This window comes from Xiphias gladius, chromosome 15, assembly GCF_016859285.1.
Source record: "Xiphias gladius isolate SHS-SW01 ecotype Sanya breed wild chromosome 15, ASM1685928v1, whole genome shotgun sequence".
In the NCBI taxonomy this organism is placed as follows: domain Eukaryota; kingdom Metazoa; phylum Chordata; class Actinopteri; order Istiophoriformes; family Xiphiidae; genus Xiphias; species Xiphias gladius.
The window spans coordinates 16,608,552-16,629,907 of NC_053414.1; the positions used below are offsets into that span (position 1 = coordinate 16,608,552).

Sequence of the window (21,356 nt, forward strand, 5' to 3'; positions counted from 1 at the left end):
GCACAAGTTGACTTTGTGGTGATTTGAAACTGAAGCTTGATAAACGTCAATGTCTTTAGTGATATTCAATAAAAGAAGCAAGGTAGTTACCAAACACAAAGTCACACCATCTCGGCCCGGTTAGGCCCCTCATTCGCGATTGTCTCAACATTTTCGCTGGTGGTGGTTGTGGTGGTTCAGTAGACGCAACCCCAGGACTTCTGTATTTGCCTTTCTGCCTCCCCACTGGCATCTCATCCTGCTCCTGGACTGATTTAGGTGCAGAACCTGCCGCCTCTCTGGAGACAGTCCTCCTATTCATGCTCCTTTTTCTTTCAGTTTTCACAGCTTTAACAACTCCTACCAGTTCCCTCTCCCTTCCTGCAAACAGGTATGCAGAGGGTGACCCGTCATCCAGTGTCACAGTACAGGAGTCCCACTCTTCCTCGGTTGATTCATTGTCTGGAGAGTTGATCTTCCTCAGGAACACTCGGCATTCCTTCAGTGTCTCAGGACTCCAAGCTTTCGAGCAGAGGTTCTGCTCTTTGGGTACATCCACAGGCTCCTGAGTTTGGTCAACAGAACTGGTGGCAGAACTATTCTCCAAACAGTCAGATAACTGATCTTTTGCTGATCTGCGTAATGCTTTACGTGTTGGTTGTAGTCCAGTTACTGCATGTCCGTTTGAACAACTTGTAGCTACTTTAATGTTTTCCGTATTTCTCTGTCTCTTTTGCCACCTCTCCCTTTCTTTCTGGGTTAGGAACCTTGTCCTCGCTCTAAATAAAGTGGCCTGGTATTTTCTGAATGCTCTGCTTCTCCACCATTGGACTCCTTCATTGAGCCTGTCTGTTGCAAACCTAGGCGTGAGAGGTTGTCGACTAATTTTATGTGTTGGCAGAGGTGCCTTATTCTTCTTCCTCAACCTTCTTTGAGCCTGTTGATGTTGCAAAGGACTTTTTGGCACAGTTTTAGCAAACTTCTTGATGTGTTTGCGGAGTCGCTCTGCCTGAGGACTGTGGCAAACACTTTTTTTACTGGCAGAACGAGGGAAGTGCATAAGTTCGTAAGGATTACGGGAGCTTGCCTTCTTGACAATAGCCAGAGACTGTGTTTCTGTGGTCTGCATAAACCAGGAGCAGAGCTGCTGCATGCTACAGGACCGTGGCTTGTTAGGAGGACAATCGAACAATGTTTGAACCACAGAGGAATGTTTTGACTTCCTGGTAAATGAATTGTTGCCTTTAGTGCCTAATTTCGAATTAAAGGCAATTTCTTTTTCTTGGTTCTCCACAGTGTCTGACACCCAGGTGTCAGAGATGAGTCGTATTCGCCTGGCAAGCTCCTGGTTCATTGTCTTTTCCTCAGCCGATGCTGCCCACCACCTTAGTGTCTCTTTTGGGGTAAAGATTGAGTCTACAGATACTCCTGCCACTCTGCTCAGGTCCTGAGAGTTCTTCCTCTTGTCTTGTCCAAAGAGCTGTCTTTTTTCCCCTGAAGTTTCTACACTACTCTGTTGTTCCTCCTTTCTCCTTTCATTGCTGGCCTTATTTAGCAGAAGTTGTTTAGAGCGCCGTAGCAGAGCATTACTGTGGCTGTATGATCTAGAGGTGGAGGTGGCGACAGCATGCAGAAAGTGGATCGAGGGCTTTCTCACTCTCATTGAGTGACGCACTGCTACAGCCTGATTGGGGAGTTTGCCTTTACTTTCATCCTTTGTTTCTATCCTTTTCTCTATTTGACAGTTTTTGTTTGTTGACTGATGACTGATTGTCCAGGGTTCCTTGGCAGGTTTAAATTCTGGCAGAAGTACTTGCTTATGAATTAGTGTTTCAGGAGACTGCCGAGTATCCTTATTTAACTGAATTTTGCGTTGCCGAGGTGACACTGTGGTTACTGTGACTGAGATTCCAGAGATTTTAACTTTTGCAGGTCTACCTGGTTTCCTTGAGGGTACAGAATCATCCCGCTTCTGACATTTGATGTTACTGCTGGATTGAGGGGCAGACTCTTTCACAGGGCTGACAAAATCGAAATCCTCTGACAATTCTGTTGAGGTGGTTTCAATACTACCTGAGCTGGTCTTAGAGTTGTGCATTAAAATGCCCAAGTCACTTTTAAGGCCCACTGCTTGCCAAGCATCATGGAATTCTGTTTGCAGCTGGTCAAAGCCCTCAGACACCATTCGTTTGTTTCTCCTTGAACGGCCATACACAACTGTTATTTTGAGGTTCTTGTTTACATTCTCCTCAGCGTCAGATGCTAAAACAGATTTTCCACTTACCATTTTTGCCCCAATTACTGAATCCACAGCCTTCTGCTTGCGTGGTCGACCAATTGGCCTCTTCACTTTTTGCTCCAGCTGTGGTCCCAGTTTCTTTGGCCGGCCTGGACGCCTTTTTGGAGGAGTTGATTCATGAAAAGATAAGTCACATGGTGATCTCTGGCTCTCAGTTCCAGCTACACGCTTAGTTGGAGTACCTTCGCCTGATCTTCTGGGACCTATTTTAGGTGATGAGGAAGCTGACTTAGGTGAAGAGGCAGACTTGGATGATGAAGATGCAGACTTGCTTGGCGAAGGAGCTGACTTGTGTGGTGAAGATGCTGACTTGTGTGGTGAAGATGCCGACTTGTGTGGTGAAGATGCCGACTTGTGTGGTGAAGTGGCTGACTTGTGTGGTGAAGACGCTGACTTGTTTGGCGAAGAAGCTGCTTTGGGTGTTGAGGAGACTGACTTGACTGGTGAAGAAGCTGACTTGGCTGGTGAACAAGCAACTCTTGCAGGTGAGGTAGCAGACTTTAGTGGTGAGGAAATAGATTTTACTTTTGAAGTAGGAGACTCAGTGCTGTGGCTTTTGCGTTTCTCAGGTGTCCCTGACCATGAAGACACTTCACATGGGTCAAAGGGTTCCTCTGCTAGAACACTAGAACCAGAGCCTGCTGATTTGAGACTATATCTGACTCCTTCCTTATCCTTAACTGGTGATACAAACATGAGCTTAATTGGACTAGTGTATTGGATTTGGGAGTTGGGAGGTTTCTCAACACAGGGAGCAGACTTAATGGTGACATTCCTATTTGATGGGTTTTTGGGCATTATTGAAGCTACATTTGAGACCTGTAGTCTTTTTGGAGATGATCGTAGCCTTCCAAAAGGCTTGGCAGCACAGTCGCTGCCATCTGTCCTAATGTCCAAGCTGTGTTTTGCAGGACTATTCTCTTTGGCAGCCACCGTTTTTGACTCCATATAGGATGGTCCACAATGTTCTCTCTGTGTTGATTCAAAGGCAAGCTTCCCTGTGGGAAGTTCAGGTGAGGGCAGAAGGACTTCATTTGTTGATTCAAACTGTGTGTCCTTAGCATCTGGATCTTTGGATAAGGCATCCAAAGTGCTAGATGTCAAAACTTTGTCCTTTCGTGTTCTCTGATTAAAGATGCTTTCAGAGAAACATGCAACAAAGAACATTTTCCTGGGCTCTGTGACATAGGAGGAGAACCGCTGTGGAGGGACTATGTTTCTTCTTGATCTCCTTGACTCCTTAGAGTGACATTTCTTCCTCTCTCTAATATGACTATGGCAATCTTTACCTTCATCTGATCTATTGTCACTGTCAGAGCTTTGACCTGATGGGGCTTCTTCATGGTTTTTATCACTTCCAGCACAGCTAACCTCACCATCTTCTTTACATGGCCGGACACACTGCTTTGCCAAGGATGCAGCCACTGTCATTACCTGTGTTTGTACACTGTGACCTTTTGAGCCTTGTTTGCCATACTTGCTCTGCAGCTCAGGGGTGGGTATTTGAGTGCCTGAAAGAGTAATATCTTTTTCCTCACTGGATATTTCCCTTTGTTTCTCCTCTGCTTTAAGGATCTGAGTTTCTTCTGTTAATATAACGGTCTGTATCTCATCTTTTACTTCATCCCTGTTACTTTCTGCAGATAACATGTCCAGTGGTCCCTCCCAAACTCTGTGTTTCTCTACAGGTTCTAAACCTACCTCAATTTCTCTTTTAGACTCCCCTTTAACTAGGTTTGATTCTGATGACACGCATGATGTAGTTACAGTAACCTTTCCATCATTCAATCTTGCCCTCTTTGTTGGTGGCACCTTTCTCCTATTGCAGGACTGGTCAAGCATGGCAAACTCCCGTTTAATTTGTAAGCTATGCCTTCTGGTTGAAGAGTCATCAGCAGGTGTTGCTATAGCAGCAAGGACTTCCTGGCGACGTCGGGAACGGGTATTAGGTGACTTCGGCTCCTTGCTATCATGGCGATTGAAGAGCTCACTGAGATTATAGTCACTACCATTGCCTTTGTGAAGCACTTTGGTGATGATTTCAGTCAGATGGGCATCGGCATGAAACTGCAGGTTCTGACTGGTTGAGGGAGATTGCAGCTGCTCCTTTTCAGAAACATTAACAGCTGTGGAAACCAGAGGTGGGTCCTTCTCTAGGGGTTTGATTGTTTCCAGTTTCTCACTGAAGCGATTCACAACGTCTTGCAGTAAAGTCCCACTTGGGTTCTGATCAGCCTGACTACTTCTTTGGGTCCTACATTGTAGCTCCTCTTCTCTAGCTGTATCTATGGCTGCTTCGTAGTGGCTTGCATTCATAAGACCATTTTTAACTGTTTCCTCCTCCTGTCTGTGGTGAAGGAGGGAGGGTGGCTTTTCATCAGTTTTCTTACTGATGTCTGAGGGAATAGGGGAAAGAGGGGGAGGAGAGGGGCTCTGCTCTCTCTTAAGGACAGGACAAGCAGGATCTCCATCTACAATCCCTCTTTCTATTGTGTTCCTGACCTGCATCAGACAGGCATGGTTTGAATAACAGGGACAAGAGTGGGGGGTGTGTTGGTTACAGCAGATCGATGAGGAAGGGCATAAGCTAGAGGAAGGAGTGCACAACGAAGGGGATTTGGGTAATGGAGGAGAGGATGTAAATGAACACACTATGTTGTTGATACGACCTACAGCCAGGCTTTGGCAGGAAATGCAGTGCAGCCTCTTGGGGCACAGGACAGTGTAAGTTTCCATCCTGCACCTCCGCACACAGCAGTAGCTTGAGCCCAGAGAACCTTCACTTTTGCACTCTTTTAAAGGGTAGAGATGGATGCTACAACTGGACTTGGAATCTCCTCGGTGGTACATTGTGCTGCCATGACCTTCATGATCACACTCCATTAAAGGGTAGTATGGGCTGCTGCTGTGGGCTTTACATTCACTAAGTGTGACTGCATGAGGGGTAACATTATCATGTGGGTTTACACCACAGTGACAGCAGTAAGATTCAGTTTGACCTGCGGGTCTGTGATTAAGCAAAGACAGTAATTCTTCCTGGTGTGCCAGCTTCAGGATCTGGTAGAGTAAAGAACAGTGTGCTGGGCAGAGTGAGCTGAGAACAGCATCCAATGCAGAGCTCTGACGACACTTATTCCCTCCCAGATCTCTCAGTACTTCCATAAATGATGGCAGCAGGGAGCTAGAGGCAAAAATGCAAAGATGAGAGTTAGGAGGCTTTACTCAGAGCTGACCCAGGGTCAAATGAGAAACAATAAGTACTGATGCAGTGTAATGAACAAATCTAATCATGTTCTAAACAACAATAAACTTTAGATTTTGTTAATTCCTTCATACTATGGTCTGATGTTTGATTTCCACTTTAACCACGTGTGAATATTCTGTAATACTGGGGTCTGTTTAATGAGGCAAACATAACAATCCGGCCTCATCTCTCATTTCCAAGTTTTTTTTAATGCTGTATTAGAAAAGTTGTTCGTAACCTGCAGCATATGCAAACTGCAGCTCACTGTATTGTCTGCATTTACTAGCATCATCAGAATATTATTATTCTTTATATGTACTAGCTAAAAATTATCCACATAGGAATATTCAGACATGAGAGGTATTCTCTGTTGAAGAAACTGAAACACTTTTATGCAATTTTGCTCTGAACGGAAGTGAAACATTTTTGGGTGGGCAAAGAAACTTAATGGCAATTTTGAAGCCAGGACTGCCATTGTAAGGTTTTGTCAAGCCCGCAATATAGAGCAACTGTCCTATTAAACTGTTGATAATCTGAGAGATCCTGAAAAAAACCATTATATTCATAAAATTATGACAGTTAGCTGATTAGAGAACTGTTTTATTGATGAGTTGCTGAAGGCAAATGATAACATTCTGCTAAAAGCAGAAGGAACGATTGTAGAAACGCGAAAACCAAAATGTTCTTTTCAACAGCACTTTCACCAACAAATTGACAGCTCAAAAACCCTCTAATGTTCAAATAAACTAACAGTTATATCAGAACCTGTGAGTGAAATATTTCACTATAAAAGTAAGTCACTGATTTTAATAACATTAAAATTTTCTAAGTAATTCATATTGGATAGTATTTCCAGCTATTAAATTACTGCACAGATGAGTGACAAATTAACGGAAAAACCAACATAAAGTGTCTTAGTAAGGTTCTGGGCCACCATGTGCCACCAGAATAGCTTCAATGCACCTTGGCATTGATTCTACAAGACGCTGGAACTCTACTGGAGGGATGGACACCATTCTTCCAAAAGATATTCCCTCATTTGTTGTTTTGATGATTGTGGTGGAGAGCGCTGTTTAATACGCTGGTCCAAAATCTCCCATAGGTGTTCAACTGGGTTGAGATCTGGTGACTGCAAAGGCCACAGCATATGATTCACATCAGTTTCATACTCATCAAACCATTCAGTGACCTCTCATGCCCTGTGGATGGGGGCATTGTAATCCCTTTTCTTCACTAATTTTTCAGGTTTTTCCTTTACTTTGTCAATTGTCTGTATATGTCCAGATCTAGTCAGGGTTGTACTGGGCTGGACACAGTCAAAGTGTGTTACATCCTGTAGTGTTACTGTTGAGTTTGTTATGATAACCATATATTTTTTTAAAAATCACTTAGGTAATTCTTAACATAAGCACCAAACAACCACAATATGCAGGGGTGTCATTTTAGGACAAAATAAATTATATCAGCTAACATTTAAAAGCGTTCATGCAATACACATTTCACATTGCATCAAAGTGCCCCATTACAAATCAAGAACTACAGCAATCAAACTAGTAAATTCACAGTTCTGAAGCACAATCAATAAATAAGTATGCAGCGACAACACAAAACAGGTTTCTACAATAAAAATGCTTCTTATAAATCATAGTGCAATAATTGATTGATGCATAAATAGCAGATTTATGTTACATTGTTTGAAAGATTTGCCAGCAGTTCAGTCCAAAAACTAAAAACGCCTCAAGCTCAATCTGAAAACAAGCCCAGGTGTGTTCCCAGAATGTACTACCATTTACTTACACAATTAAATAATCATATTTTCTATTTCTCAAGAGGTATTTAGGCTTGTCTACAAACTGGCCCCTGGACATAAATAGCAGATCATTTCCAGAGTAGAGACATCATGCTGCACTATGCTGTAGCCCCAGACACAGACACTGTGTACTGTTATGAGCAGAGACATTCAGGAGTGGAGACATCAGTATTTGTATAATTGCCAGAGTTAGAAAGATTGAAATGCCACACTATCTGATCAAAAAAGCTTTAAAAAATAAAACTGCTTTACAATTAGCCTTAAAATTCCAAATAACACATACAAACCAACAAGGATAAATATTTAGCTAAGAACATGGCAGAGCTCCTGTAAATGCCACAGGGCAGAATTTAAACCATTTTTTAAAATTCTTTTGTACTCCACCAAATGGCTGACTGACTGTATAATAATTTACTTGAAGAAGTTTAAGTGTTTAAGCAATAAATTTACACTTGGGTGTTTTTCCTTGAGAGACAAAGAGCTCATAAGCGTCCCTAAGCTAATACAAGCTCATACCCCAGCACATTCAGTATCATTACACAGAGGCTTTGATGTGAAACCTGACACTGGGCTATAGGCAGATATATTTCAGAGGTATATGTGGCAACGAGGTTAGAGAGAGAGAGAAAGAGAGAGAGAGAGACACACACAGGCAGGCTGACATCACAGCAAAACAAAACGAAGCAGCTTTGTGTGGGTAACCCTGAACTGCTGCTTTGGTAGAAGCAATGTAAATGGATATAAGCCCATGTCAGAGGCAGACATGAGTGTAGACATAACATTTTGCATTTCCCCAGACACAGACAAAGAAGCCTGTAAGCCTTGCTCTGAATCAAGCCATTGTCACACTGCCAACTTTCTCCAACCTCCAGTAGTCGACACAATCAACCATCAATAACAATTAACCCTATCCATACACCCAACAGTAATCTGTCATTGGAGTTTCATACATTACTATGCATGTCACCGTGGAATCGCATCTGTTGAAATTAGCTCTTTTGTTGTAGCTACGCTTCTTTGTGCCAGGGAAACAGTCCCATAAAGTTAGGTTTTAAGCAGCACTCATGTATGAGGTTTACAGTAATACAGCTACAGTAGCAGAATTAGTAAATATGTGATAATAAAACAACATCTTTCACAAACAGTAAACATACACAATAACATACATTTCCCAAGCTTATCAATGCACATTTAAAAACATGCTGCACATTTGCATTCCAACTACACTCAATACAATGTTCAGACTAGCTTGCACAAATTGAGCAGAAGACTATGTGGACACAAAAATGGCTTTCATAAACTAATCTCTTCAACAGAAACTCATAATGTAGATGTAGCCACCACAGCAGTTTATACTGTACAGTTGCCCTGTTTGTAGAGGTGTCTAACAATAATAATGAGTTTCTAATCTGTTACAATGGCTCTAAGTCACTTCAGTAGCCCAGGTAAGATACCCAGAGAGATAGAAAGCTGCAAATGACAATCATCATCGCTCCATAAACAAGGAGCTTTAAGAATTGAATCAAACCTGAATAACCTAATAACCTAACAGCTAGCGAACATGAGAGTCACACTTCCTTTCTTAGCTTTAACAGGTCCAGAGCTGTGTTTCTCATACTTGATCCTCGGCAATATGGTGGACAACAATCAATGTCAGTTTTTCTCCTTGAAGAAAAACCAAATCATAAAAACATTACAAAGAAAAGTTAGAAACATCCTGGTTGTCTTTACAGGATAATGCTGTTGTTATTCTATCCTGTTACTAGCAACAAATCCAGACGAGACCAAAGCCAACAACTGCTGTATCCTTACGCGTAGGGCTGAAACTAGCATTTTCATAATCAATTACTCTCCTGATTAATCATTTGGTCTATACAGCTGAAAATGGGGAAAAATGCCCACTGTAATATCTTGCAAATGAAAAATAACGGCTTCAAAGTGCTAGTGTTATCAGAATACCCGAACACAACCCAAAGATATTCAGTTTAGTTCACACAAGTCAAAGAAAAGAAGGAAATTCCACTTTTAAGAAGCTAGAACCACGGTATATTTGGCATTTGTGCTTGAAAAATGACATGCATGATTAACTGATTATCAAAATGGTAGCCGATCATTTTTTTTTGTCAGCTGACTTATTAATTGTTTCAGCCCTACTTACAAGTATGGTCTTTTCAGCTACACACTTATAAAGTTTATACCTTCATCCCATAGAAGTCCAAAAGTGTTATCCAAAAACTACTGTATATAAAAATAATCAAATACACCCCTGTAAGATTTGCATTAGATAAGAGAATGAGATCAATTGAAAAAGTAGTGGACTCCTGCGCCCAAAATTTAGTAAAATTTCAGTCATGCCTGAAAACAAAATGATGCCTCTTTGATAAATTATTTGCAGATAGTGTGAACATCTGCCACTTTTGTTAAAAAAAAAAAAGCCACAGGAATTTTCATTATATTAGGCTTTGGCCTCAGGCAATACCTTCCAGTAGGATAAAATTTATTTTTAGTTTTGGTCTCTCCATGGGATTAGTTGATAAGAGTAAACTGATAATATAATCCAAGCCATCTCCTTAAAGATCTTTTAGCTTTAGTGAAATTACTGAAGCTACGAGGTGTTTGTTGAGTTTAGCAGCTCCTGTGAACAATAGCTGTAACGAGCACCACTGCCTCTGGAAAAATGCTGCACCTCGCAGCTGCTTTAATTAAAGACCAGGACTAAGCTTGAGAAATACAGCTAAAAGTATGACTATCACATTACAGACACATAGTTAAAAGACCTGAATATTAATATCTATATATTTTGTAAAGGCATGTGTTGTTTTAACAAGTGTCTTCAGAAAACGTGTGTCTTGTAAGAGGTGATGACTTCAAGTGTTGAGGAGTTTTGGAGGTGTTTTGTGGTCTAGAACCTCTTTGTGTCAGCAGCTGAGGCAAGAGTCCCTGAGTTTGTTGAACCAGTCATGGTACCAGAAACAAACGAGTTGGAATTGGATGAACAAAAGTTGGCAGATTTCTTCTTGGGTGGGTTCTTCAGTGTTCCAGTACGCTCCTTGACTTTGTATTCCAGTGTGCTATGGGGCACCCCATAAACCCCCTGGGCCTTGGAAACACTCATGCGACCTGCCATCACCATGGTGATAGCCTCCTCCATCAGTTCATGGTCGTACTGGCGGTATCTCCCACGTTTCTTTCTCGGTTGCTTGTCTTTATCCCGGCTACCTGCCCCTTCCTCTGAATCATCCAGCGAGGACCCGCGTGGTCCCAGGCGATGAGGTGACTGGTTGGCACTGTGTGGACAGCCTTGAGCGAAGAAAGGAGGTCTGAGTTTGAAGAGAGGCGAAGGTCTGGCAGCAGCTGTCGATGAACTGGCAGTACCCTCTGTTGATGAGGTACGCTGATACAGGCTCTCAGCCATGCTGCAATTCTCAGCTGGGATCGACCTGTTATGGTCAGACATGGAACGGACCTGAGGAATACGCAGGGGTGTGGGTGGCTCCAGACTGGGAGTGGGGCTTCGTGGGGGCAGGAGAACATCCCTGAGTTGGGGAAATGAGTGGGGGAGGCTTTTCTGTAGACCACTTGGCTGATAAAAAGTAAGAGAGGATGAAGGGAAACTTAAATCTCCATTCTCCTCTGCAGCTCCTCCGATATCTGCCCGCTCTGCCCACGCCGCCACCTTCTGCAGAACTAGACGGGCTTCACCACCCAGCATTGATGACATCACATTGTACGATGTCACTTCATCCCTGAAATCTCTGCCTCCTGGTGCAAGCTGGTGCAGCATCCCAAGCCTTCCCTCAGCCGAGCCGTCCAGGCCTTGCCTAAGTGTGTGAAGGGGTATTCCATAAAGCAAGGCGGCCCGCTGCTCCTGCAGCCTCCCTGAACGTATATCCTTTAAGGCCTTGGACAGCAACCCCTCAGACAGCTCCCAGCTCCTCTCAATGTACTCCTCCTTCTGCCTGTGCAGCCTCCTAGGGATGGGAGGACCAAACAGCAGGGTCAGGATGGAGGTGATGGAGGGGGTTTGATTTTGGCATAGGGGACAGGGGAGGTGCAGAGCGAGGGGTCCACTCCTTTATGCCTTGTGTTGGTAACATCACTGTGACTGTTAAGTTTCATGTCTGTTTGTTTTCAGTCTGTTTCTGGGCCCTCACACACACTGCTGCTGTTTGTCTCTCATCGCACACACATTCTTTGTGTGTGGCAAAGCCTCTTCACGTCCAGGTGGGACAGTCTGTGAATGGCTGGGGTTACTTTTGCGCTCACATACAACCCCTGTAGTTTTGTGATATCCTTCAGTGAGAATCCTACATGCTTGGAAGTTGAATAATCAAACTCATCATAACTGGATCAGTAAAAAAGGAGGTAAAATCGTTGTGAGGTACTGCAATGTTCTCCTCATCGTACAATCCTGAGCTGTTGGCAAATGTTATAATACGGTGCCATTGCTGTGACGTTACCGCTCAAGAGATAAAAGAGTCAACCCCGTAGAACCAAAGCACCAAACACAAGCTAACTCTTCATAATGACTAACTATGAACTGACCCAAAGTACTGTCAAACAAAGGAGTAGGCATATCATTAAGGCCAGAGAGGAGTTAATTAGTTGACTTCAAGCAGCATTGGTGAAAATGAAAGTAACACAACACAATACTGATGCTAACCATCAAACCTTAGCCATGCCATATCCTTAATGGGGATTCGCTCACATGCAAAGTAATGTTTTAGTCAAAGTGGGTTTGAACAAAAAGGCCTAGGTTATGTAAATTTACTACCGTATTTATGAAGAACCCCAGTTTTCACTAATAGTAATGATAAGGCTTCCTCGTGCTTTTTGCCACAAGGTCGAATACAACTGACGTTTATCGACAGAACCAATTTAAGAATAACAAAACTCTTACCCAGAAGCTTTGTGATTAGATGATGATGAAGTTGCTGAGCAGGCAGAGTTCCTGTTGGAGAGGTCGAGCACGCCATCTGTTACAGAAAAAAATGTTTAAACTTGCAAGGAGTTGAATCACGTTGCAATTGTACCTTCAGGGCACGTCAGTGATACAGTCTTAAAACTTCAGGAGCTGGAAACATTTATTGGCTTTGAATTCAAATTGTGTTTAATGCTTTCCCTACCTAGTTCAGGCTCACTCTCTTTCTCCTCCTGGGTTCGGCTCACTGTGAGGTCCAGAGGGGCATCTGATGTTTCTAACGAAGGTGATGAGGTCCTTGTTGTAACACCATTTGTACTGGTGTGGAGTAGACACTTGGATGCATAATCCATGGCAAACTGATGTATCATCTTCTTCATCAGCTCCTGGGCAACCAGAGGGATGTTGGCATCACAGCCCAGGGGAACATCTAACAAAGAGGGCACAGATGCAGCCAGAAGTTAAAATGAGAGGATTCGACTTGTGACATAACAAGCATGATTTCTGCTATTCTTATAGCAGTAAGAAATTTTGGGATGTTTTGAGTGATTACAAAGATTTTTGACACCTTGCAATATGTCCATTATGACAAAAATGATCTTGGTCCCAACGAAGCAGCAAAAGTGACATGTGTCTCCCAAAACGTCCTAATAACAGGAAACTGTTATTGGGCAAAACATTAGGAAATAAAAAACGTATAGCTAGAAAACATCCCTCTTTTTAACTTTAAAATCTGCTATTTGCTTACTTCCAGAGGAGTAGGCAATTTGACAATCTATATCGTCAGATACTGGCAGAGTAGACAAATTTATACTGTTTATAATGGTAACCTTACCTTGTATTAGGACACTGTGGGCAATTATGTAAGTGAATGATGTTTATGGGAATAAACCACATCATTTTTGTATAACTATTACATCAATGTGATTGTGTACATTGCGTATAATCAGTTACCTGGAAGAAATTGTCCTTTGATAAACTACCGACAACGAAGTCTGGGTTATCAAGAAGAACCGGGACATGGCTTGTGAAAAGATAGATCAAATGTTATGTTTAAATGAACACAATTGAAACTCAATTCACCTCCAATTTATTGGTGTGGCAGCAGCAACATCATAGAGGGATATCTAATATAACATGAGTACATCAAACCGAAACTGTCTGCCTAAAAAATTCTGTCATTTGAGAAAATGGGATTTGAAAATTTGTAAAGGGATACACTCATGAAAGTCTGCTAACAGCTAGTGCTAGTGCCAGTTAATTCTATTGGGAAGCCCATATGCCAGAACACAAAAGCAATCTGGAGCCTTTCAAGACAGACAAATCAAAGCAGACCAGTCCCGTTTTTCAAATACACTGATTTAGAGTATTGTTTATGTTACTGCTTTTAGACAGAATAACCATAAAAAGAAAGCCGACAGCTGTGCACCTACAGCAGGAGCTTTAGTATGTCATAAGTTGACATGTTTGTAGATGCTCCACAGGGCAGAAAGAAACATGACTTACCTTTCTTGTGAAACACAGCTTGGAGAAACCTGTGAGCTGACTGGCTGCTCTCAGAGATGCTTGGAGCCTGACAGGGAGAGTGATCAGAGGGGGAGGAGAGGGGCGACGTGGCTGCAGGTACTTGATCCTGAAAGGAAAAAACAAGAAAAGTTACTTTATTGACTGTTTTTCCTATTATGAATATAGTATATTCTGTAATATTCTATATCTTAAATCAAACAATATAATTTTGATAACTGGATGACTTTAACCTCTATTTCTGGAATATTTTGACAATTCTTACACTAAGTTTGTCCAGGGGAATGTTGCAAAATGCACACTGAGAGCAGCTTGCTTCTGGAGACCAGTCATCCACCTCTTCAGGTTCACAGTCTAAAAGACACAATGACACATAACCAGGCATTAATAAATTAGGGTACATCAAGAATCAAGCAGCCTCATACTGTGATCCCTTTAAATAATTTGAAAAGAGGCAGTAGTGGCTTCCAGGCTGTATCATCCCGCCAACTTTATGCCATGAGAACACTTTACATGCTACTGACAAATTTCTATCATTTTTTGATCTACTTTGTCATTTTGCCAAACCCTAACATAACAAAAAATACTAACAATAGACTATAGAAATGTTTCACGATTTTGTTGTACAACTTATAGCAGTTAACACTTACTACAAAGCTTTCGAGAAAGTCTTAGGCCTTTTTCAGACTGCCAGCTCAAATCCTTTTTTTTTTGTGGCATATCCAGATTGTATCCGGATTGATTTTATAAAGTCCGAACAGCGAAGAAAAAAAAAACAAAAAAAAAACACATGTAGTGCACTTTTTACATCCAAACCACATTTGGAGGTGGTTTTAAATGCGATTCCAATTTGATTTCTACAGATGTGTTTCAGTCCGGATGCTCTGACCACTCAAATAGAACTTCAAAGATTGCATTACTCGGAGTATAGGTTTTTGGGGCTATGGAAGACAACGCCGGAGCAGTTTTGCACCATAATTTGACAACATGATTGTTTTGAGGGCAAGATTATGCACCGCCATTTCCCATGCTTCCGCATAAGCCACGTCATCAGCATAGCTATGCGTATGTCGTTACCACAGCAACTCATGCCGACAGTGATAGTTGAGGTAGTTGTCTGGACACACAAATCTGATCTGATCACTTGAAAAAGTGCAGAGTCTGTCTTAAAGAGCTAATTTGAGGAAAAACATCGGATTTGCCTGCAGTCTGAACAAAGCCTTGTAGACAGGTTTGTTAGATCATAAACTATATGTGTGAGAAAACCATAATCTGCAGGATTTTTTGGTTCTTTTAATTTACAATTTGTACCAATGTATCTATTATTCTAATAACCCTGGTTGTAGACAATTGTGTTGCAAATTAAAGAGCAGGACTGCTTTATGACAATACTGGATTGCATCTCTAAATGGTTTCTCAATTGAATATCCAAATAATGTTCTATATGATGACATATCATTATTGAGGTATAAAATTACACACACCACGTCAAAAGATTTTATTTATATCGCCAACCCCTAGCTGCCGTCAATAAAAGCAGATACAACCACACTAGGTAAGCATTGGCTGATATTCATTACAAATGACTAGACTGGGGACAAATAAATTAATTACACTCAGTGTTTTGACTAAGCAGTTGATCATGTCTGCCTGGTCTCTATCACACTTCATCTTATGTTCCTGTCTAGTCTCCAGATGGCACTGCTGACCTCACTGAGACCACAGATAGTGTCAAGCAAGCTGTGTTTTGGCTGCTGGTGTCTATCAAGTGCTATGGGCCTTGTAAAGGCATGTTGCAAGCTAAATTAAATAGTAGAGATACAGTGAGTATAGATAATTTCAAGGTTTCTAAATGAAAAAATTCAAAAGGTTTATTTTTTTTTAATGTATGCAAGTATATTTGTATAGATAAGTGTGGGGAGGGGCTGACGGTGTATATCCCTTTCTGATGAAACAGATACATTTGCAATGATCCAATACACTATATTTCAAAGCTGTTTTGACAGGATTCAGTTTAGCTGCCATTTGGTTTTATTCATTTTAGATTTTATATGTACCTGAAGCGTAACCCTAACTCTTCTGACTGACAGTGCCTAAAAAACAAAAGAACAGACAAAACCAAGTGCAGTTAGGGGACCAATGTGCCATGGAAGTACTTTCTTACGCTAGTGCTGTTTTTACTTGTGTTGGTTTGACAGCTCTTTCAAGGTCTATACCATGCTGTCTTCTTAAATGAATGCAAGGTTTGTGGTTCGCTGCTATATTTTAATATACTGTATAGCTGCATTTTTTTTATAATGCAGAAGTTATGTAAGGATTTCTTTTATTGTTGTTCTTCTGAGTCTGAAGTACTTCAAAACTTTAATTACAAAATACGTTTAAACTTCACTGGGAGGTCATAATCATATTGTCTGAAAGCCCAAGATGCTTTGTTTTCCCTCTGGGTAAGAGTTTTGTTATTACCTATGTATAATTCTAAAGATAAATGTAAAAAAAAAAATTAAATTAATCCCTTCTAAAATGAGTAGCAGTGTATATGAATATTTTAAAATTTTCTAGTTGAGTCCAACTTCAAAATTTAACATAGGTAAAATTATATCCCTGTCAAACTGGAAATCTGAAAGTGACACATAATACTGAATACTGATTTGTTTACAATGTACTGTTTACTCCTGCCTGAGTAATATCTGCTCAACACTTCCGTGCCCTGCTTGGGAAAAGGAATAAGAATTAAAAAAAAAATTAAATCTTTTTTCTTTTTAAATTTACATCATAACTACAAATGTGCTTGGGTGAGAGTGCTGCAGACAGGATGGAGATGTCAGAAAGTATTGAAAGGCAGACTACTGCATGGTTGATTTTGGTATTTTCAATTTTTTTTTGCTGAAAATAAATAAATATACAATACGCCTATGATTACACAAAGCAATCACGATTTTTTTTTTTTGTTTTTTAAATGTATACACACAAAAACCCACCATCAAAAACACTGAGGTCTCTCAGCAGCATCGGGCCATAGATACCCTCCAAAATGCTTTCAAACCCTACAAGACAAAATAAACAGAGACAATCCTTCAGTACACTGAGGTGTTAACTTCAGGCAGACAGTAAACACCTGCATTAGTTAATACCGAGTGCTAATACTATACTATTCACTCGTGAATAGCAATTAGTTAACATTCATACTTTGCAATTATGTTTTGTGTATTCTGGGTTTGATGTCACTGTGATTAAACTTTATAAACAAGAAGAAATCCAGCTAACTTTGGGCGACCTAGCCTAACGTTACCGGCTTCTGCGCCGTAAAACATTGTTAAAAATAGCAAACAGTACGTGGAAAACCGTTACCCGACACCACTGAAATGTATTCTTTTCTCATATTTCACTGACATTAGCTTTCCTAACGTAGCAACAATCCCCTCCCCCAAAATAACATCAACAGCGATAATGTTAGCATAGCATGTTAGCACGGAATTAGCATAGCCAGCATATGTCAATAAACAAATCTAGCTAACGACGTTGACTGTCGGTAAGCTACAAATTAAACGATACGCCTTAATGTTGCATGTATCATCTCAGTCATATAACAGGATCGGAAAGAGCTAGGACCGGCGAGTAGCTAACTAGCTCAGGGGGACAAAGAAAAGGAGCCAACTCGAACAGCGAGCCAGCAGGTAAATATTAGCCTGCTTAACTTAAAACGCTGAAGCTGGCCACCTACGGTGCCAGGCTACTAGCTAGCTATCAGTTAGCTAGCATTAGCTAGCAATCCAACATAGCTCAGGGTAGCGATCGCCCGGCTTAGGGGCGAAATCTCTTTGAAGCCCGTCGATTTTTTACAAAATATGAAACTGCACATGGATCATACCAACGCAATGTATCAATTTGTGTCGCCAAGAATCAAGTTCCCGCCGAAACCCTTTCCTTTCTATCGTGCATTTGGGGCACCTCACGGTCGCCATTCTGCGTCCTTCCCCCCTCTCTCTCCCTCTGTCTGAACGGCAGGAAGCGATTGTGGACGTTTTACGTGGGCAGCGGAGCAGCTGTCACGACCTCAGCCGGCCGCTAGGGGGACAGCAGGCTCCACGGAGACAGGGACAGGGACACTTTACCCCGAACGGGGCCTCACAGCTCATACTGACAGCGGTGTGCGGCAGCGCGTTGCATTCACAAAACAGAAAACATTTCGGAGGCATATTTTTCATAATAATGACTCACTTTTTTATCATTACAAAGAACGAACTCATAATTACGAGATCCCGATGTAGTAATTACGAGAAAAGGAAAAGGTGGTTATCAGTCATGACCTAGGCTGTTTAAGTAGACAGGCAATGTGGCGTTACCTCATTTAATTCGCTTTTCTTTTCTCCTCGATTGAAGACCGTGGGAGATATTAATGACGGTTTTTTTCTCTATCCTATACATGTATATAATGAGTATGGGCGCAAACATCAATATTATTTTTCCTCCAAAAAAGTATTTACGAAAATGCTACATTAAACGTTAAAGTCCTCAGTAGTGTGAACAGATGCAAACTTTTACACGAAACAGTATGTTTAAAAAGTTTGTTTAAGTTTAAGTACGCCGAATTAGATAATAGCAGCTCATTTTTTGCTCTGTTTCATTAAATATACTGACAACTATCAGTGAATTACTTTGATACTGAAGAAATCTTAAAACCCGATCATTCTCAAGCAGGCTCTGAAACATTCAGTTCCTGTCCTGTTCCATTCGTCTACATTATCTCTTAACTATGAGAAAGTTTTGTTATAATTACGAGATCAGGGTCTCGTTATTATGAGCCCTTTTCTCGTACTGAGATGGTAAGTCATGATCATGAGATCCCGGATCTCGTAGTTATGATAGTTTCCTAATGACGAGATCCGGATCTTCTAGTTACGAGCTCTTTTCTCGTCATTATGATTATAGTAAGTCATCAATGTGAATTAAGGTCTCCATTTTTTTTTCTTTTCTGAATGCAGTGCGCTTCCGTAGTGGTTGAGGAGCTGCTCAGATCCTTTACATAGGTAAATGTAGCAATACCACAATTTTAAAACAGTAAAAGTCCTGCATTCCAAATTACACTTGTGTAAAAATACGCAAGTATTAGCAGAAAAATATACCTAAAAATATGAAAAGAAAAAGTACACATCCTGCATAATGTCCTCTGTCAGTGTTAAATTATGGAGCCCCCAAGGTCCTGAGATTTCTTTTTAAATCTTACGCACACAAAATAATAGTTTGTGCACACCTTATCATCTTGTAAAACAAGATCAAAAATAATCATTTTTCAGAACTTCAATCTTTAATAAGGCATCAGTATTTGATACATAGATCTACAGGTTTTATAAAATCATAATTACTTGTATTTGCAGTTGTCAGATGAATGTAGTCCATTAAAAAAGTACAATATTTTCATCTGAAATGTAGTAGTGTATAAAGTATCATGAAATTGATATCCTCTAGTAAAGTACAAGTACCACAAAACTATTATGTATTTACTTAGTTATGCTCCACTACTGCTTTCTCTGCTGCTCTATTAAAAGCCTACAAAAGTTATTTTTGTTAGATGTAAGCTATAATTAAATGGAGACAGATAGAAGAGTCTTAAAAAGTTCTTATAGCCTTATGTCAATGACCTTATAATGACTATGCTAATGACGGGCTCCTGTCAAATACAAGTGGGAGCTGCAGTTGTTGAAGGCTATAACAGTCAATTTTAATGTTCACACTTTCTTAGCAAGGGCATTAGTAGATATACAGTCTCAATATACAGCACAAAAATCTGGGCCCTGTACTTATGCAGCCTCAGTGACCCCCCCTTCCCATTTACATCCCTTGTCATGCCCGTACAAATAAGATAATCAACAAGAAAAATACATGCGTCTGTGGTGGTTATTCAGTAAATTAAGTCTTTATAACGCATTTAATAAAGTCTGCACAGTCAGAATTGCCACTAAATTTCGGTCCTCTTTTCTCAACACGCTGTAATTACTGTGTGGAACCTTCACTTTTAGGTTTTACGACACTATAGAACAATATTTCTGTCATAGTTTTTAGGTCTTAATTATACTCTGAGCATAAGACAACGGTGGAAAGCCATCGTACACTAGCCCCTGCACTGAAATGGGATTACTGTATTACTGCATTTCATAATAAAAGAGAACTGAAAAAAACTATAGTGGAATCATGTTTTATTTGCAGAATTAAGGTGAATTAGTTTCCAAATAATCATTAAGGCCTATGTTTATGTGTAAACAACCCATTGGCTGCTATATTATTTGTACTGCATGTTTTTTGTTGATTTTGTGAAGACCTTTGCTGTTTACATATTATTTGTGTATATTTCTCAATTACACTGATGAAAGCCATAGCCATAGTGCCGCAAATTATCACCTGCGGGGTTTTAGATGTAGTTAAAGACAGCCAGATGGACAGAATCTTGGTTCACTGATCTGCCTCAACTTGTCTGTTCTATTTTTTTGGGTGTAGTACCTCAATGAACCCAAACCAAGACCCGAAGTCTGGGTGCTTTAAAATTAAACAGCTTGGTACACTCCTTCTTTAGTGCATACTCACAAGAAATTGCAACGCAATTTTACTGTATGATACAGTGCTGTTTGTAATGGGTTGGGGTCCCTGTGTGTGTTAACTGTTACACTGATAAGATGAAGGACAAATGAATGCATGAGGTTTACCAGACATCATATATCCCTGGGTTTCTCAGAGTAAAGGTTTTCCTTCTACTTCTCAGCAGAGACTGACAGTGTCTGATCGGACTGCCAGCTCCTCCTCAGTGTAACCACATGGGGGCAGCAGAGCACTTTAGGAGTTTCAGAGTATGTCAGTTAGGTCCCGTGTGCATTAAGATGTTAAGATGAACCCAGGGTAATTGTGAATTTAACTGATGAGACAGACAATTAAATTCCAGTACTTTGAATATATATATTTATATTTTTTTTTTTCCACTTACATCTGCTCTGCTCACCTCTGTCACCCCCCCCCCAAGCAGGGGCCCCAGGGGCCCCAAATGTCCAAGTGTCATTGTGCGTCAATTTGTCTGTCTGTAAAATTTGTAATTAACTGCTGATCATTTGATGGGATTATATATGCACCACCAATGCACATTATCCACTTAAATAATGGTGGGTCTCGCATTGTCTGCGTGCCCTTTCTTGAAAAAGGGCCAAAATATAGCTTTGTAATAATCTAATTTTAAGCTTTTTGCAATTTCTGTCAAAGACTTATTCTGTAATCTGTTTGTTTGTTTGAATAGTGCAAAGTTGGAAAGTTACTTAAATGTAACAAACTGAGACACCAAAGACCCGGGGCCAGGTAATCCACCACAGGAATACTGGTTGGTCTCTAGGGCTCTATGCCAAATATAATTAGGGTGCTATGTGTATTCCTTTATGTGCACAACACTCCATGAGCACTTGTATAGACTAATGGAGAGAGAGTGGGCAGAAGGGGGTTTCAACAGTGGCCCCCAGCTCATTTTTGGCCCACACCCCCCCTGGAAGGTTAATTAGGCTAGGCGTCCAGTAATGCAAGAACATAAGAAAGGTATGAGAATAAC

At 40.8% G+C, this 21,356-nt stretch overlaps 1 protein-coding gene across 3 annotated transcripts in view; it reads right to left on the minus strand.

Moving 5' to 3' along the window:
- lcorl (ligand dependent nuclear receptor corepressor-like) overlaps positions 1 to 17,764 on the minus strand; it is a 19,967-nt gene extending 2,203 nt beyond the window's left edge. The window contains exons 1-7 of one of the 3 annotated variants that reach the window (XM_040146874.1): positions 17,646 to 17,764; positions 16,756 to 16,821; positions 14,043 to 14,131; positions 13,760 to 13,886; positions 12,459 to 12,683; positions 12,233 to 12,308; positions 91 to 5,459 (exon numbers count right to left, since the gene is read on the minus strand). In XM_040146874.1, the coding sequence (XP_040002808.1) occupies positions 91 to 5,459; positions 12,233 to 12,308; positions 12,459 to 12,683; positions 13,760 to 13,886; positions 14,043 to 14,131; positions 16,756 to 16,821; positions 17,646 to 17,739 (6,046 nt within the window). In that variant the 5' untranslated portion in view covers positions 17,740 to 17,764. Of the gene's footprint in view, positions 1 to 90; positions 5,460 to 6,698; positions 11,304 to 12,232; positions 12,309 to 12,458; positions 12,684 to 12,821; positions 12,929 to 13,759; positions 13,887 to 14,042; positions 14,132 to 16,755; positions 16,822 to 17,645 lie in introns of those variants that run through there. The other 2 variants (XM_040146877.1, XM_040146876.1) reach the window with 2 other exon arrangements.
- Between the last annotated feature and the right edge of the window lie 3,592 nt (positions 17,765 to 21,356).